The following is a 19,491-nucleotide window of genomic DNA, read 5'->3' as shown; positions in this document are numbered from 1 at the left end:
TTGCTGCTATATCTGAATTTGAGCCACATCTCGTCTACATTTGCATAGTCAGTTCGGAAGGAATGGAGATTGTCTCTTAGGAAGGCTTCTAGTGACACTTTATCTGCTTTTTTTTTTTAAATAAAATTATTTTGCGTTTGTTTCTGGTGGATTTGGAAGAAACTGTATTGAGCCTAGCTACAACGACCTTGTGATCACTAATCCCTGTATCAGTCATGATGCTCTCTATTAGCTCTGGATTGTTTGTGGCTAAGAGGTCAAGTGTGTTTTCGCAACTGTTTACAATTCGCGTGGGTTCATGGACTTACTGCTTGAAATAATTTTCAGAGAAAGCATTTAGGACAATCTCGGAAGATGTTTTCTGCCTACCATCGGTTTTGAACAAGTATTTTTGCCAACATATCGAGGGAAGTTTGAAGTCCCCACCAACTATAACCGTATCAGTGGGGTATTTATTTGTTACGAGACTCAAATTTCCTCTGAACAGTTCAGCAACTATATCATCGGAGTCTGGGGGTCAGTAGGAGGAGCCAATTATTAACTTAGTTCGGCTGTTAAGTATAACCTCCACTCATACCAATTCGCACGGAGTATCTACTTCGACTTCACTACAAGATAAACCACTACTGACAGACACAAACACTCCACCACCAATTCTGCCTAATCTATCTTTCCTGAACATCGTCTGAGACTTTGTAAAAATTTCTGCAGAACTTATTTCAGGCTTTAGCCAGCTTTCTGTACCTATAATGATTTCAGCTTCTGTGCTTTCTATTAGCACTTGAAGCTCAGGGACCTTCCCAGCATAACTACAACAATTTACAACTACAACAATTTACAACTACAATTCTGACTGTTCCTTGATCCTAGTACGTCCTGTATTTGCCATGCACCCTTTGAGATTGCAGCCCACCCCGTACTTTCCCAAGGCCTTCTAACCTAAAAGACTGCCCAGTCCACGCCACACAGCCTCCGCAACCTGTGTAGCCGCCAGCTGAGTGTAGTGAACTCCTGACCTATTCAGCGGAACCCGAAACCCCACCACCCTATGGCGCAACTCAAGGAATCTGCAGCCAACATGGTCACAAAACTGTCTGAGCCTCTGATTCAGACCCTCCACCCGGCTCTGCACCGAAGGTCCACAGTCGGTTCTGTCAATGATGCTGCAGATGGTGAGCTCTGCCTTCATCTCATAAGCAAGAACGGCAGCCTTCACCAAATCAGATAGACGCTGGAATCCAGAGAGAATTTCCACAGATCCAAAGCGACACACGTCATTAGTGCCGACATGTGGCACCACCTGCAGCTGGCTGCACCCTGTGCTCTTCATGGCATCCGGAAGGGCCCTTTCCACATCAGGAAGGACTCCACCCGGAATGCACACGGAGTGCACACTGGATTTCTTCCCCTCCTTAGCCGCCATATCCCTAAGGGGCCCCATTACGCGCCTAACATTGGAGCTCCCAACTACCAATAAGCCCACCTTCTGCGATTGCCCGGAGCTTGAAGGCCGAGAATCATCCTCAAACAGGGCAGGCAGCTACATCTGGCTCAGCCAGAGACAGTACCTGAAACCTGTTTGTCAGACGCACCGGGAAGGCTTTCTGATCAGCCTTCGGGGACGTCTTTCGCTGCCTGACACGCCTTGGAACGACCTGCCAATCAACCACAGGCGAGGGCTCAGCCCCACTGCGGGCAGCAACCAGGGCAACCACAGCGGCAGACCAATCTGGGGACAGACGGGACGAGGTTGACATCCCTGTGATACCCAAGTCCGGCTCCCCACAGTGGTGCCCATTGGCAACAGCCTCAAGCTGCGTGACCGAAGGCAGTGCCGCCTGCAGCTGTGAGCGAAGGGATGCCAACTCAGTCCTCATCCGAACACAGCAATCACAGTCCCTGTCCATTCTAATCGATGTTGAACAACAGTTCCTGAAACACGAGTCCGTGCCTAGATAACGCAATGGAAACACGCAAAGAATGTATGAACTAACCTGTACAAATGCCTAACAACTGCACTACAATCTGCTTGAATTTACGATTACAGTAACTAAAACTCGAAATTACACCTCCTATACAAAACTCACATGCAATTTAAGTAAGAATCTATGAAGTAAACACAGAAAAGAAGCTATATACATATCTTTCTGCGCTGTCGATGTGCACCAAGTGGGAGCTCAGGACCTTTGGGTCAAGATGGAGGCAGCAGCTGGGGCACACAGACTTCAAACTGGCCAAAACCGGGTCTCATTTGGATATCCAGAATTACACACTAACATAGTGAGTGAGATAAATATAGGTATGGCTGGGGAAATGACTGCTGACTATATAATAACTCCCAACTGCTTCGACAAGCCTTACAACATAATAATTGGAAGTAGGGAGCAGTGGGAGAAAACAGTTCGACACCATATGGGGGGGGACATCGTTTGGTTCATCGATGGGTCGAAAACAGATCAAGGCATTGGGGCAGGGTTGTACAGGGTTCAGCCATGACTGGAGAGCATCATCTCTCAAGGGAAACTGGCCTCTGTATTCCAAGCTGAAATTACTGCAATCAGGGCATGTGTGGAGGAGAATATGCATGGGTGCTACAATGACCGTAGCATCTACATCCATCCAGACAGCCAAGCAGCCCTTAAATCATTGACAGCTCCTGCAACAAGATCTAATATTGTTGCAGATTGCCACAGGGCTCTGGTGGAGCTAGGGGGAAGCAATAGAGTGAACCCAGTGTGGGTCCCTGGCCACTCAGGGATCTGTGGCAAAGAACAAGCCGATAGATTGACTAGGATGGGGGCAACAACTCCATTTATTGCATTTATTGGACCAGAACCTGTCCTGACAATCACCAAGGCTATGATCAAATTAGAACTACGAAACTGGCTTAGGAAACAGAACATAGGATACTGGACCAAGGTCCATAAACAAAAACATGGTAAGGTAATGGTGCCCATGTCATGTTTTTTTTAAAAAAAAAACCTGTAATCTTGGAATTGAACAGGAAAGAGATCAAACTCATGACTGGACTGATGACCGACCATGGGAATTTCAAAAAACTCCAACACACAATGGGTATAACGGAAGAGGACCCTAAACGTAGGATCTGTGATGAGTGTGAAGAAAATGCATCACATGTAATCTTCGAATGCATGGCAATGGAGAGTAAAAGGTACAGAATATTCGGGACAACTATATCTGAAGAAATTTTGTCTAACAAAAAACTGGTAGAGGGACTCCTTGCACTATTTAAGGCACTGGTTGGCTTTACTAGATATACAGGGAGCGATTCCGTACAATGAACCTAGTTTCGGTGCGGACAGTGGTGTGTCAGACCTAAGCTGTTTTAGCTTCCCTGTTAAAATCAGTCAATCATACAATTATAGTTAGTGGTGACTTCATCCTACCCTTGATGTGTTGGTGTTAATGTGTGTTTGAAGATAGTGGCAGGCATAAAGTACCCGAAATTGTACTGAATGTGTGCCCCAAAAATTAATTCGAGCAACTAGTTCAGGAACCCATTCTAAACGTAAATGTCTGGCTGTGAAAACATACTTGAGCTCTTAACAACAGATAATCTTGAGAAAAAGGAGTATCATAACCGATTCAGGGAATAGTGACTAACAGATGCAGGGATCAGTGATCACAGGGTTGTTGTAAAAAGACAGAATACCATAACACCCAAATCCACCAAAAATAAACGCAAAATAAATCGATTAAAAAAAAAAAAATTGGCTGAAGTTCTGCTTGTTTCATCCTACAAGAGAGTCCTTCCAAACTGAGTATGTGAGAGTAGACCTGATGTGGCTTACATTCAAAGAAATTGTATGAATGACAATTGGGAGATGTATATACAAATAAATTATTAAGAAATTGTACTGATACCCCACAACACACAAAACAGATCAGAACACTGTTGCAGAAGCAATGGAAAAAGGAGGCCACATTTAAAAGAACGTAAAATCTCAAACAATGGCAATCTTTTACTAAAGTTCGAAATTTAGTGTATACTTCAATGCGTGATGCTTTTGATAGTGTCCAACAATGAAACTCTGTCTCAGTATCTGACAGAAAATCCAAAGGGAGTCCAATACAGTCCAAAGAGAGCTTGATACAATCAATACTTTCGGTGTGCGACAGCAATGGTAATGTTACTAATAACAGTGGCACTGAAGTTGGGTAAATAAATACATTTTTTCGAAAGTTCTTGACCAACGAATGAGAAGTAAATGTTCCAGAATTTGAATCGAGAACAGATGCCAACACGAGTAGCTCAGAAGTAGATATCCTCAGTGCAGTGAAACAGTTTAAATCACTTAATGAAGGCAGTTCATCCGTTCCAGCTTGTATAGCAGTTAGGTTCCTTTCGGAGTAAGCTGATACAATAACTCCATACTTGGCCATTATATACAATCGCTCATTTGATGAAAGAATGTACTTAAAGATCGGAAAGTTTCACAGTTCACACCATTACTCAGCAAAGGAAACAGGAGTAATCTGCTGACTTACAAACTCATACTACTAATGTCGATTTGCACTAAGATTTTGGAACATACACTACATTTGAACATTATGACTTACCTTGAAGTAAATGATCTACTGACAAATAGTCAGCACAGATTCAGAAAGTATTCTTTTGTAAAGCACAACTAGCTCCTTATTCATATGAAGTAACAAGCAATAATGAAAAGGAATCTCACATTGATTCCATATTTCTAGATTTTCAGAAGGATTTTGACACAGTTCCCCATAAATGATTTCTTATCAAACTGTGTGTCTGTAGAGTATTAATTCCTGTCAGAAAAGGTCACAGTTCTTAGTAACTGAAGGAAAATCATCACATCAAACAGAAGTGGTATCTGGGACTCCCCAAGGTAGTGTTACAGGCCTCTGCTGTTCCTAATCTACGTAAATGATGTAGGACACAATCTGAGCAGCCATCTTAGATTGTTTTCAAATGATGCTGCCATTTACCTTCTAGTGAAGTCATCAGAAGATCAAAACAAATTGAAAAATGATTTAAAAAAGATACTGTAGAATGCAAATAGTTGCAATTGATACTAAATAATGAAAAGTGTGAAGTTATCCACTTGAGTACAACAAGAAACCCACTAAATTTTGGAAACACAATAATTCACACAAATCCAAAGGTTATGAATTCAACTAAATACTTACAGATTACAATTACGAATAAATTAAACTGGAGCCATCACATACATACTGTTGTGGGGAAAGCTAACCAAAAATTGCAATTTACTGGTAGAACCCTTCAAAGACGCATCAGGTCTACTAAAGATACTGCCTATACTATGCTCTTCTTTTGAAGAATTGCTGTGGGGTTTGGCCTCCATATCGGATAGGATTGGAAAAAGTTCAAAGCAGGGCAGCTCATTTTGTATTATTGTAAAATAGGGGTGAGAGTGTCATGGATGTAGAACAAGAGTTTTGGTGGCACTCGTTAGCACACAAGTGTTTTTTGCTGTGGCAGAATCTTTTCACAAAATTTCTATCACCAACCCTCTCCTCCGAATGTGAAAATATTTCAATGATGCTAACATACATAGGTAGAAATAACTATTGTAATAAAAAAAAACAGAAATCAGAGCTCACACGCAAAGATTTAAGTGTTCATTTTCCGAGCATGCCTTGTCCTCCTGAATCTGGGTACAGTATTTTAAACACCTCATCTCCTCACTCACTGTGGAACTAATTACACACTGCTCTACATCATAAAGTAAGACCAAAACTATAAAAAGTTTCAACTATATAATAATATTTAAACATTTGCAAGATCATATCACAGTTTGTTGAATCAAACTGCCTAAACTACGTCACAAAATGATAGAAATTTGTGATTTGTTTATGTTAGTATATAATGCGCCTTGAGGAATATAGCCTGTTCAGTTGGTCGTCCTTTTTGAAATCCACACTGTTCTTTCTTCTGAGAAGTACCACAAATTCTACTGTAGGTGACCATTCCAAGAGTTTCCAAGGAACGGAATTCTCATAGTTTTATGTAAGTAAACGACCTCATTTCCATGGATGGTATTTCCTGTATTACTTTTAAGTGTGTTCCATATAATTCTTCCTTTGTTGTTATAATATTATATTATACAATTTTCTAATATTTAAATTCATAAAATTTGATATCCTGATTTCAATTTGTAATGTGATTGCAGCCACATATTAACTGTGTTCTCTGGTGGTAAGTGTAGTCTTCTTCTACTTTTCTGGTTCCATATGTTGAGTAGGGTAAGCATACACACCAGATGATGGTATAGGGAAACAGTAATTGGAAAAAAGATTTTTATGATTTTGTGTATTAAGATGCAAATAAGTATATATATACACTTTACAAAAAGAAGTTACTATAACTTTCTGCAAAACAGTTAATAAACAAACTGCTGCAGACTGTAAGACAGACACACACACACACACACACACACACACACACACACAGAGAGAGAGAGAGAGAGAGAGAGAGAGAGAGAGAGAGAGAGACCAACAAGAAAAAAAAGAGTCCCATCAATTGGCATGAAAGATACAACAATAAAGCTTACAGACCAACTATCTATGTGAAGCAACCAGAAATTATGGCTGAATAAAGAAGAAATTTTGTGACTATTTTAGAGTAGAAGAAGGATACCCTCTGGTCGAAACACATTTTTCTTCATTGTACAATTGTGAATAAAAATTTTAAAAAAATCCATCAATATACCTCAACTTCCTGTTTTCCAGCAATATGTCAGATTTCTTGAACTTGTTTCCTCGGTAAATAGTGAAAGATTTGGCTTCAATTTTGTTATATATTTCAAGTTTGCGATCCTCTTTCTCTTTTTCTGCCACCTGAGCATCAACTTCGACGAGAATTTCCTGCACAAGGAATCAACAATTCTTACACATTAATAATTGTCCAAATGCCTGATTATTCAAAATTTATTGTGAAGTTTTGCATAGTACTTACTTTCACAAGTGCCAGTGCCTTGGTAAGATTTTCCTGTTCTACTTTATTGTCTTTGGCAGTCTTTATTAGAGGTTCAATGAGAAGTGGATATTTGGTAAGTCTTTGGGTAACAAATAGTATGCATTCTGGTATTCCTTTCTTCTTCAGCAATGGATTGACTTGACAGTGTTTAACAAATTCTGCAAACCTCCTGTCATGGAGATAATTCTTATATATATTTACAGCATCTCTATGACGACTGCAGAATTCACCATAAGCAGATTTCAGTTTCTCAGCACAGACTCCCGAGAACTGTTCAAGTAATATATCACTGATTGTTACAACAACAGGTTCTTCCTTTTGCCTTTGCCGCAACCGTTGAAGAAAATTAAGATGAATTTCTGTCAATTCCGACAAACATGGAAACATCCGCTCTAGGTCATTGCCTAACTGAAAATGTTTCTGAAAGCCTTCAACGAACACCTGGAACACAGAAATTACATGACTATATGAAAAAAAAGTTAACATTCACTTGACTGTAACAAATTAATCATCATCTATCCACATGACCATACCCTGGGTATACCACATCCCCTCAACAATGTCCAGAATGAACAAATACACATTTAATTAATTTCATGTATTATGTAAATGTGTTACACTTGACATACAAAGATTGGTGCAGGGGCCCAAAAAGAACATCTCTACAAAATTTACTTTAACCCTCCAGCTACAGGCAATGCACGCATATGTTCAGCTCTTTCCATATAATTCCAGTGGGCATGCATTTATTGTGTCGGATATGATTTCTGGGCTTCCTGTATAGCAGAGTCACTATTTTTCTGTCAAATATTTTTCTGCTGCTCTGGAACATGTGAGTCACATTTTACAAGTTATCAAGTCTCACGGCCGAAGGGAACGGTCAAGTTATGACTTGTTTAATTGCATCATAGAATACGCATTAGGCAGCACACAGCTGGAAGTAACAAAGTGTTGTTAACAATTAATAGTAATAGTATGAGAGATATGTCCAAGCAGCAAGAAAATTCTGTAAAACATTACTTTTCACTGCACTACAATATGTCATTTCATTTGAAAAAGACTGTGACAATATACATTCAGTTGCGTAGCAGCAGTGTTAACAGTGAGCCTATGTTCTTAATGCGTTGAAATGTGTGGCTGCTACTGAACACATCTACATCTACATTTATACTCCGCAAGCCACCCAACGGTGTGTGGCGGAGGGCACTTTACGTGCCATTGTCATTACCTCCCTTTCCTGTTCCAGTCGCGTATGGTTCGCGGGAAGAACGACTGTCTGAAAGCCTCCGTGCGCGCTCTAATCTCTCTAATTTTACATTCGTGATCTCCTCGGGAGGTATAAGTAGGGGGAAACAATATATTCGATACCTCATCCAGAAACGCACCCTCTCGAAACCTGGCGAGCAAGCTACACCGCGATGCAGAGCGCCTCTCTTGCAGAGTCTGCCACTTGAGTTTATTAAACATCTCCGTAACGCTATCACGGTTACCAAATAACCCTGTGACGAAACGCGCCGCTCTTCTTTGGATCTTCTCTATCTCCTCCGTCAAACCGATCTGGTACGGATCCCACACTGATGAGCAATACTCAAGTATAGGTCGAACGAGTGTTTTGTAAGCCACCTCCTTTGTTGATGGACTACATTTTCTAAGCACTCTCCCAATGAATCTCAACCTGGTACCCGCCTTACCAACAATTAATTTTATATGATCATTCCACCTCAAATCGTTCCGCACGCATACTCCCAGATATTTTACAGAAGTAACTGCTACCAGTGTTTGTTCCGCTATCATATAATCATACAATAACACAGCGACTCTAGTGAAGATTGTATAAATTTAGGAAGTGAGAACAACTGTTCTGAAGAGATCTTTGGCAAGAGCGATGAAGAATCGGATGAAGATAATGGATTCGGACATTTTTGCATATGGAATGAAACTGATGAGAGTGATTTTCCTAATGCTCTACCAGCTTTCTCTTTTACTTCAATCCTGGGAGGAAAACAAATTTAAAAACAAATGCTACAACATTTCAGTACTCCGAAATATATTTTTGACAATATTTGGATTCATTTTCTAGTAACTGAAACCAAGTATGCATACCAGAAAAACAAGAAGTTGTCCAAAAATATGAATTACAAGTCAAAGAAATGGAGAGGCGTTTATGAAAATGAAAAGAAATTTGTCATAGGCCTTTTGTTATTACAAAGTATAGTCAGTTTACTTGAAAGATACAGGTACTTGTTGAAATGCAAAACAATTCATATTCTGATTTTTTTGTAAGTCTGACCTTGAGATAGATTCAGATTGGTTATGAAATTCTGGCACTTTTAGGGTAACCCCACTTTCAACCAAGATACATATTCATGTGCAAAGTTACAAAAAGTGTATGAAATTACTGAATATTTACAAATCAAGATCAACCCAACTTTAGTTTGGAAAGAAATGGTAACATGAATGAAAGCTTATTATTATTCAATGGAAGTTTTGGCTGGAAACAGTATTACCAATAAAAAGATTTCGCTTTGCTACAAATCATTTGTTCTGTGTGATTCACAAAGTGTTACATATGAAACATTTTACACTGCCAAAAATACACCATACTTACGATAAGCATAAAGAATACCCTATGTCCACCAAAACTGTTTTATAGCTAATAGATTCTCTATTAGGCAAGGGCTATTGTGTAACAACTGATAATTTTTACGCATCACCTAAACTTGCCAATTATTTGTATAATACACAACATGTATTTATGGAACTCTCCAAGTGGATAGAAAGTGTCTATAGACTAGGTTTGCAGCCATAAAACCTAAACAGGGAGAAATCTGAGCCTTCCAGAGGGGCAACATCATAGTCCTAAAATAGCAAGATAAAATCATAATTTGTGCTTTGAGCACTATACAGGGTGGTCCCGAATTCATGGTACAAACTTTAATGGTAGGTACAGGACATTGTAACAAGGATTTATTGTATAGGAATGTATAGTCGCAGGTGACGCGGTGAGGCGTAAACAGGGGAAAGAGAAATGGAGTGATCGGTTGGTGTCACTGCCGGTAGAGGGCAGTAGATGAACATGATGTATCGCAGTAGGGACAAGCGCCATTCACAATTGTGCTGCCGTAGACGATGGGTGACTTTACGTATGCAGAAAAAGCAGACATGCATTACATGTACGGCCGTGCAAATGGTAACGCCAGAGCTGCGTTACGAATGTTTCGCGCGGAGTATCCTAATCGACGAATGCCGGATCATAGAAGTTTTCAACGGTTACATCGTCAACTTTGTGAAACAGGTACGTTCGACGTCAACAGACATGACGCTGGTCGATTAAGAGCTGTACGCACTCCAAGACTGGAAGAACGCATCTTGAACATAGTGGCTGATAGACCCCAGTCAAGCACAAGAACTGTTGCGCGTGACGTACATGTGAGTCATCAGACTGTATGCAGAGTGTTAAATGAAAATCGCTTACACCCCTTCCATTTTCAAAAAGTACAAGCATTGAATCCGGCAGATTATCCTCTTCGCGTGAACTTCTGCCAGTGGTTGTTGCAGCAATGTGCGTTGCAGCCGGATTTCGTAGGTCATGTGCTATTTACAGATGAAGCGACATTTTCACGCGAGGGTGTCTTTAATGCGCACAATTCCCATGTGTGGGCAACAGATAATCCACATGCAACGCGTCCACATGCGTATCAACAACGTTTCGGTATTAATGTGTGGGCTGGTATTGTGAACGACTTTTTGATTGGGCCATACTTACTACCCACGCGACTCTGTGGCGAAAGCTATCTTATTTTTCTGCAAGAAGTGTTACCAGAACTGCTGCAAGATGTTCCGCTCGCCATTCGTAACCGCATGTGGTTTCAGCACGATGGAGCGCCAGCACACTTCAGCACTGCTGTACGGAATTACCTGAATGCCACGTTTGGTGCTAGATGGATTGGGCGTGGTGGACCAGTCCCTTGGCCACCCCGATCTCCTGATTTCTCTTGCCTCGATTACTTTTTATGGGGACATCTTAAGAGTCTTGTTTATGAGACTCCAGTTGACTCAGATGAGGATCTCGTTGCTCGCATATCTGTAGCTGCTGCAGGTGTGCGTGAAATACCAGGCATCTTTGAACGTGTACGCCAATCGCTGCACCGACGCTGTCAAGCATGTATCGCTCATGGTGGACGCAATTTTGAACACTTACTGTAAACATGACACTTGTCAACAACGATTTCAATAAAATCTTTCGTTTTCCTTTCGGCCGTTATTTCCCCTGTTTACGCCTCACCGCGTCACCTGGGACTATACATTCCTATACAATATATCCTTGTTAGAATGTCCTGCACCTACCATTAAAGTTTGTACCATGAATTCGGGACCACCCTGTATACAATCTATCATCACATGTAATGGAAACAAAATGAGGCGATGAAATAAAAAACCCTTAGTTAATACGCGACTATAGCAATACAATGGGTGGCACTGACAGTGCGGATCAAGAACTTTCTTATTACAAGACCACAAGGAAACAGCAAAAGAAATATTACGAGCAAATACTTCATCATATGTTATTGATACGGACAGGAAAATTTCGTGAAAATGTTAATGCATAAAATAATGCTGATTACTGGCTTTTAGAAAAACATCACGAATTTGACATTTCTACAGGGTATCATCTAAGTTGTACTGTGCTGTATAGTAATGTTATAACTATATATTTGTAACTGATGGTTATTGTATGTTAAAATTGCATTTTATTTTCTAATCTCATCAAGCTGATATTAATGTATAATCCGAAAATAATGCTTCATTTCCTCTGTGATGACAAAGATAGCACAGAATTTGGCAAAAAGCAATCCCAAATTCTGAAGATTAAAAAAAAATTATTGATTTAAGCAACATTTGGCAAAAACCGACAAATTGAGGGGGTGGGGGGGGGGGGGGGGGGGGGGGTGGGGGGGGGGGGGGAACACCGAGCTAAAAAAAAAAATTAGCAATGAAATACACCTGAATTGGGTAAAAAAACATCAACCACACACTTGAATGTGGATAAAAATTCACACCTAAATTTGGCAAAAATAAAGAAAACACTGAAAAACCAAAATTGGCAAAAAAATTAAGTGAATTTAGCAAAAATACAACAACAAATTGGTCAGAAAAATAACAAAAAATTTGGTAGAAAAATAACAAAACTTGCAAATATAACACCGAATTTGGCAAAAAACAACACTAAACATGAACAAAAATAGCACCAACTTCTGCCATAAAACGAAACAATTTTTTCCTATACCTGCTTATTGGCCAGTTTCTGTTCAATGCATTTATTGTATTTCAAAAAAATTCAAACAACACACAAAACATTTTTGGAGTTTAGAATGGAAATAACTGAAGTCATTTTCGACAAATATGTACAATGATTATCTTGATACATATAAGAAGATACAATTACAACAAGACTAATACAGAGAGGCTCTTCATATCCCGCATAGCTCCAAGTCCAATAAAAAAGGAACCTTGTAGATGGTGTTTTATATATCATGCCAGAAGAAATGCTGATAGGAAAAAAATCAAAAGAAACAAGAACCTGACGTGAAGATTGCAACATGAGCTTGTGTATGAAACCTTGCTCCAAGATGTACCACACTAAGTAAAATTATTACTAAGTTTCTCCAATGTTGATTAAACATCACTTCTAAATTTATTTTTGGTTTTCTTGTTACACTTCTTTAAAACAGTCCTCATAACAGTTCTAATTATCGAATAAAATTGGTCTGCAATTGATAAAATCTCCTCTGGTTGGAGGGTTAGGGTACATACATATAACTGTCAAAAGTGATGTGTCTGTTTTAGTGGGACAGTAATGTTAATAATACAAAATGAATTTCTACCATGAGTTTGGTTTGCTACTGCTGTGAAGAAAAAAAGTTGGTGGAATCCTCTTAATGCTGTGATCAAACAGTCACAAACGATGATTATTTATTTGATGATGCAATAGGTTACAAGGTTCTCCACTTGTCATTTGGTGGAAACTTCTTATACATTGTCGTTAGCACAGATGCTTCACAAAATACCCTTTTATGCCTAATTACAATGAATAACAAATGAACCAATGAGGTACAAGAGCTTTTGAATTTGTACTATTCGTGTAAGATGACCATCAATAAAATGCCTGCTTATATACCACTAATAACAGACAATTTTGTATATTTCAAATTTATGATTTGTTCATAACTTCCTATTTTTCATGAATAAATGCTTAATGCTACCTCAATGACTGGCAATTTGGACACACTGTAAACATTTCAGGAATAAATATTAAATTAATTCAAAAAACAGTGGTATGAGGAGATGCAAATATTTTTAATATCACATCTCTTCAAGGATTAGCGAAGTCTTTTGTCTCCCAAATAACGATTAACAGCAGGGTTTCTTTACCAGCTCTTGTGAGGCCCCACAATATGCTGTAATGGATTTTGTCATGATCAAGTGATGTGTCACAAATCATACACTACACCAAATTCAGCCCCCATATGGAGAAGACACAGTTGTAAGGTCCCTGACTGTTAAGAGTCCATGTCCCAGCTGCCTCTCTCAGAGATGATGGTCACTACAAAGATATATTTTACTGTTGTTTGCACTATGGTTCTTTGACTGATCTGCAGACTACCATTTCTCATTACATTAGCAATTTCTTGTCTCCCTTCAAACCCAGAAATTCTGATGATCCCATATTAATATGGACTTGCTGGAACATTACAATCCTTGTTTACTCCCCTTAGTAATTAAGCATCTATTTGGCTTTGCTATCTGAAAGGTTGGGAGTTTCTCTGCAGTCGAGAAACATCTGAAACTTCACAATGAGATATGACTTGGTAACTTAAGAGCAGAATTCCTTTCTCTACCATAGGATGCTCAGTTTTGCATATGACCAAAGTTTTGGGAATGGACGCATCTGCATTTTAGTGGTTCACAGTTGTAATGTATTTTGCCCACTCCTGGATGATGTAACAATGCAAAATACGGGTATTTGGTTGTACAATGTCCACTTATCTCTTCTGAGCATCCATTCCAGTGTCTTCCTTTTGGGCACTGCTCAGTCTGCTAGTTGTATCCCGATTGGGAAAAGGGCACACGAGTGTAAATCATCAACTAGCTCCCAAGGAGTTATGTAGGCAAAGGAGGGAGAATTTGATGGTGGAGATCATCATCACTGCGTTACGAAGCATATGGGCTGTCCTGTTTTCTCGAGATATAAAAGATCTGAAAGTGGCAAAGTACTGAACGGATCAATCTCTTGGGCAACTGGTGGTACAGTCACACAGTATGTTATCGATTGTGGAGCCATGTAATGAAGTTGCAGAGAGCCTTGTAATAAAGTTACAGGGAGCCTCAGGGTCTAACCCTTCATGAGGGGTACATTTGGGATACATATAGATACCGTAACGACATATGCACTATTGCAGCAGCTGATTGTAAATTAGTGTACAAGTGAGCAGTTGCCCAGTATGGCAACACTACTTTTCTCCCTCTCTCCACTAAAGTGAGTCTTTCTCTGGAAGTGATAACACCCTTAGCAGCAGGATATCAGAGTCTTTGAAATGAATCTGTAGGAACACACACTTTTATTCACAAATGTCTTGACAGTATTTGGTACATGTTACACAGTTAACCAGTTTCGACTCTAATGGGTAATCATAAGAAGTAAATATCCAGTTTCCTGGTACAAAAGTGTACTTCCTGATGAATTAATGTTTTATTTTTGTAACAAGAAACTGGATTTGCAATTAAGACATTTGTGAATAAGAGTGTGTACTTTAAAATAGATCACATGCTCCAATTTGACAATGACCAACTTCATTAAATCTCTTGGAGACAAATACAGAAGTGTCCCAGCTGTGCCTAGAGTCTCTCAACTGTTCTATATGAATGCCAAACCCATTGATGTTCCACTGTAATACAGCAGTCATTTCATGGAGGCATTTTATATCTTTCCTCTTTCACTTTCAATGAGGTGACGATACTGAGACGAGGGTGTGGATGCTACTTGAAGAACTGGAACTGGTCCCTCAGACAGATAGCACAGTCCACAGTTCGAGAGCAGTTTCATCCCAAGGGCTAGGGATATTGTTGCATTTGAGTGTAATATGTAGTCTGCTTGGGGGAAAACAGCAAATTGTAAGGATAGTACACTTTTGCAAATGCACTTTTAACAACAGGTGTTTGTGCTGGTACTGACCAACTTTTCAGCCAGATTCCTTTAAGAGCTCAGCCAAATGAGGTTAGAGAGGTCGGTGGTTGTGATGCTTTCTCTACGACTTCTTGGCTTCATCATAAGTCATCAGACTCTACTGCCATTAATTACTGTATTTTTCTTTCTTTTTGGAACACTGACACTTGCTACTCCGCACAGTGATGCAGGCACGTGTAGCAGTGCATTGAGTTAAAATCTGAGGACCGACCGTACAATTGGTTGGTTGATTTGGGGAGGAGGAGACAAAAAGCCAGGTCATCAGTCACGTCAGATTAGGGAAGGATGGGGAAGGAAGTCAGCTATGCCCTCTCAAAGGAACCATCCCAGCATTTGCCCGAAGCTACTTACGGAAATCACAGAAAACCTAAATCAGGACGACTAGACACGGGTTTGAACTGTTGTCCTCCGGAATGCGAGTCCAGTGTGCTAACCACTGCACCACCTCACTTCGTTGACCATAAGAAAGATGTATATTTTCATTATGTACTCTGCAAATATGTTTCTACTGAACACAAGGTTAAATTTTTAGTTAACCATTCACACTTATCATTACATTTTGGACAAGTACCCAGTTCTCTTAACCCTAGTTTACACGAAAAAACTAGGTTGTAAGCAACTGCACAACTGTCTACTGTACACGTGCGTCGCAAGTTTTCCCAACTCTGAAACTGAACACTTTGGGTTTGTTTCAACTTTGGTGATATTAGCTGCATGAGTATTGAGGTTAGGTACAGCAGTCAAGTGCAACCAAACTGAAATACGAAGTGCAGAATGGCAGAAATCGTTCGTGTTTTGGGTATCTATACTGTGCATAGGTGCTTGTGAGATTTTAATGATGTTAACTACCAAAACAAACAGTGACATGTTGCTATGCTCGGTGCCATCACAAGCAATCTGAACACAGATGGGTTGACAGTGTCTGTGCTGCAGAGAAAAATTCATTCGATTAGGATTACACACACAAATGAATTAAGAAAAATACAGGCAACCAAAACATCTGACCGTGAAACCACCCACATCTAGAACACTAAGATCCTGTGGTTTTAGTTGGCCGATTCTTTTTTATGGAAAATAGTTGACAGAAAGAAAGGCTACAGGATTCTCAAAAGCTGAATTCTTTATTCAATATTCATTTATTTAAAATATCACAGTAGTGCTTCCCATTCACCAATTGTAGTATAAATGATTAAAACAATTTCTAGGGCCTTCCACTACAATTTCTTTCAACAAGACTCCTGAGCAACCAGGCCGACATCTCTCTTTTTCCAGCCACAAATACGTTTCTGTATCTTTCATCTTATGCAGCTATTTCATGCAAACAAGCATTAACTCAACCACTACTCACACAGCTATAAAAACTTTCATTTTACACACGGCTATGGCACTCACAAAACGATGAAACTTAAGTGTACTCTGGCGGTGCTGTGTCTACAGACCTATATGAAACCATCTGCAAGCAACTCATTTCACGCAATGAGTGGCGCAACCCAGTGTCCATTTGTAAACTAGGCTTTACAGTTTTTCTTTTGGTACATCAATAATCTATCTGCATGACACAAAACGCTTCCTAAAGTTTTGGTGTTATGCACCTCCTTTTCAATTAGACATTCTCCCAGAGATTTATCTGTTTGGAGTTTTGTCAACTGTTGGGAAGTGAAGGTTTTTGTTCTTAAGGTGTAATATATCAAATATTTTACTGCATTTAAAGTGGCTGCAATCACATCTAGACCCATAGGGATATATAGTGGAGTCCTTTCTACAAACTGCCTTCTTGTCCTTTCATTACCAAAAGCAAGTTCTATCAAGCACTCGGTATTTTGTAATTTTTATTTTCTTAATAGAGTTTTGATCTATCCTTGTAATCCAGACAACTAAGTCAAAATCTCCACTCACAGTGACACACAACATTCTACTACAATATGGGATGATGGTTGATGAAACCTGCACAAAGTTACAGTCATAGATGACTCTGCACTGCACAAAGTTACAGTCACAGATGACTCTGCACTCACTCACCAGCTGTCAGTGTAGGGAACTCAAATTCGCCAAACCCAAACGAGACAAAACTAACATAGTTCCCTGAGATGCTTAACCCAGGGTACACATGTGGCTTACCAAATACCATCAAAGCGACAAGAATCTCTCAAGCATGAAATTGATCAAAACTGTGTTTTGGAACTACACCCAATATTACAGTGTCACCACGAATAGATTTCGTTCTAAAATTCCACAAAAACCTATAGTTACAGTTTGCATTCCAGCATCAAAAATTATGAAAGACTGTGTGCTTGCAATGTTGCAAGAAAGACCAAAAGTGTTTACAGAACACAGTTAGTCAGTTTTTAATTCAAGTCAGCTTTACCTTCCATTTAGCAATTGCAACTTGCGTCTGTTTAAGAAACGGACTGTAAAATATGGTGAAATACAGTCCTATTATAAAAGAAAAGTCAGAATTAAAACAAAAAGAGAAGAGAGGGAATATGCATAGGTCATTGTTCTCAATTATTTAAACTGCTCTACACTTATAATTTTGTATTGTTAACAGTAAGATGATAAAAAGATTTTATGCTGCCCCATAAGATATGTTCTAAATTGGTACTGTATCATTCTTACTGTGAACAGTGGACTACCACATTAACATAAATAATTATATGTGATACCTTCTGCATTACTCTCAGTGTGAGGCAGTGGTGCTTTTCTGTCAGGATGAATTCATAAATATGTTCTTGTCGTTTCACTTCCTTCTCTTTAAGTTTCTTAGCCACCTGCAATACCAAAAGAACAGTGAAAGACGATCAGCAGACAGCTTATAAAATAACTTAATCTGAAAGACAATAATTGAATCACCCAAATCACAGAATGCAAAGTGATTCCTATGAAATATTTAACCATTCACTACTGGTTCCATTTTCCATTTGCAAATCAATAAGTCTCAATACCTCTTTCCCAACAGTTGGCGTCCAAGAATCTGGTTCATCATCTTGCAGACCAAGAAAAGGGTCTGTCTCCAGATCACTTGCTGTAATAGGCCCTAGAGAGAAAAGGACATTTCAGTAAAACACATACTTACATTGATCAAATATGTTTCTCAGCACACTGTAAACAGTATCAGAAAATTTACTTACAATTTGTAACTAAACAATTAAGCACCATAATATTGAACAGTACTTTCTAATCACTATGGATCTCTGCTAAAAAAAAAAACATATTTGAAAAGGTTATAAGAAAAGAAAAAAATGTATGAAGTTAATGATCAATGGAATTTGATAAACCTTGGCTAAATTTATAAAAAATAATATAAGAAAGAACATGTAATTATAAATACCATATTTATAAATACAATATAAAGGGCAAAAACTCTGTAGTGCTTCAAAATTAAGGGGGATGAGTAATGTAATATAAACTGGAGTTTCTGGGTCTACTACAAAACTCAAAATTAATTATTCAAGAAAGAAGACTATAATTCAGCATCAGCAACACACATTTGGTAGGAGCTATTCTTCTTACCAATAATATTTTACTCAAACCTCTTCCCTTCATTTTATTTGCCAGCAAAGATACAAGGGCTATAAGAACTTAGCTTAATCAAGAGCTCCATTATATGTAGAACAAATATAAAAGCTGTTATTAAACCAGAGATTTACTTGATAAAATATGGACAGAACAAAATGAGATAATGTGTAAATAACACTTAAAGCTGTGGGTTAAACCATGGAAACCTCTAATTATGGCGATATATGGTATGCAGCTGAAGCTTATCCAAGTTTGAAGGCAAACAGAGTGTTTTTATCTCATCAATGCTTCACAATTTTAACACTACTAATACACTTGACATTACAGAATTTAATTCTGCATACAATCAGGTACAAGGCCATTGAAGATTTATGAGGCCTGAATAAATCAGCCGAAAAAAGGTAACTAAGTGCATAGATTTATACAGTTGTTTATATATTACATTTTCTGTATCGTAAGAAGTAGAACTCCACAAGCTCCATTCAGAAATTTTTCCTGGCTACAAAGGCTACAGAATATTTCCGTATTTACAATAAATAATTACACATCAAGAAGCTAAACATTTGCTGCTATTCTCTACTATCTCATTTGGGAATTTTTTTAGAAATGAGTCTTCTGGCATTATTAGCAGTAACAGTTTCTTGTAAAAAGTATTATTATTGCTTGCCTGCAATGTTTTTATTTGTAAGCACGCATTTAGGTTGAGAACAAAGGCTTCCCCTCAGAAACAAAGGAAAGAAGCTTT

The 19,491-nt window shown here is 38.8% G+C and overlaps 1 protein-coding gene across 1 annotated transcript in view; it reads right to left on the bottom strand.

Moving 5' to 3' along the window:
- The window catches only part of LOC124615354 (rho guanine nucleotide exchange factor 18), a 591,378-nt gene that overhangs the window by 139,709 nt on the left and 432,178 nt on the right, over positions 1 to 19,491 (bottom strand). The window contains exons 16-19 of the mRNA XM_047143164.1: positions 18,173 to 18,264; positions 17,894 to 17,998; positions 6,965 to 7,426; positions 6,719 to 6,873 (exon numbers count right to left, since the gene is read on the bottom strand). Coding sequence (XP_046999120.1) covers positions 6,719 to 6,873; positions 6,965 to 7,426; positions 17,894 to 17,998; positions 18,173 to 18,264 — 814 coding nt within the window. The remainder of the gene's footprint in view (positions 1 to 6,718; positions 6,874 to 6,964; positions 7,427 to 17,893; positions 17,999 to 18,172; positions 18,265 to 19,491) is intronic.

Source organism: Schistocerca americana, chromosome 5 (assembly GCF_021461395.2).
Source record: "Schistocerca americana isolate TAMUIC-IGC-003095 chromosome 5, iqSchAmer2.1, whole genome shotgun sequence".
NCBI classification, from domain to species: Eukaryota; Metazoa; Arthropoda; class Insecta; order Orthoptera; family Acrididae; genus Schistocerca; species Schistocerca americana.
The sequence above is the reverse complement of the archived record's forward strand: the minus strand, read 5'-3'. Positions and strand labels throughout refer to the sequence as shown.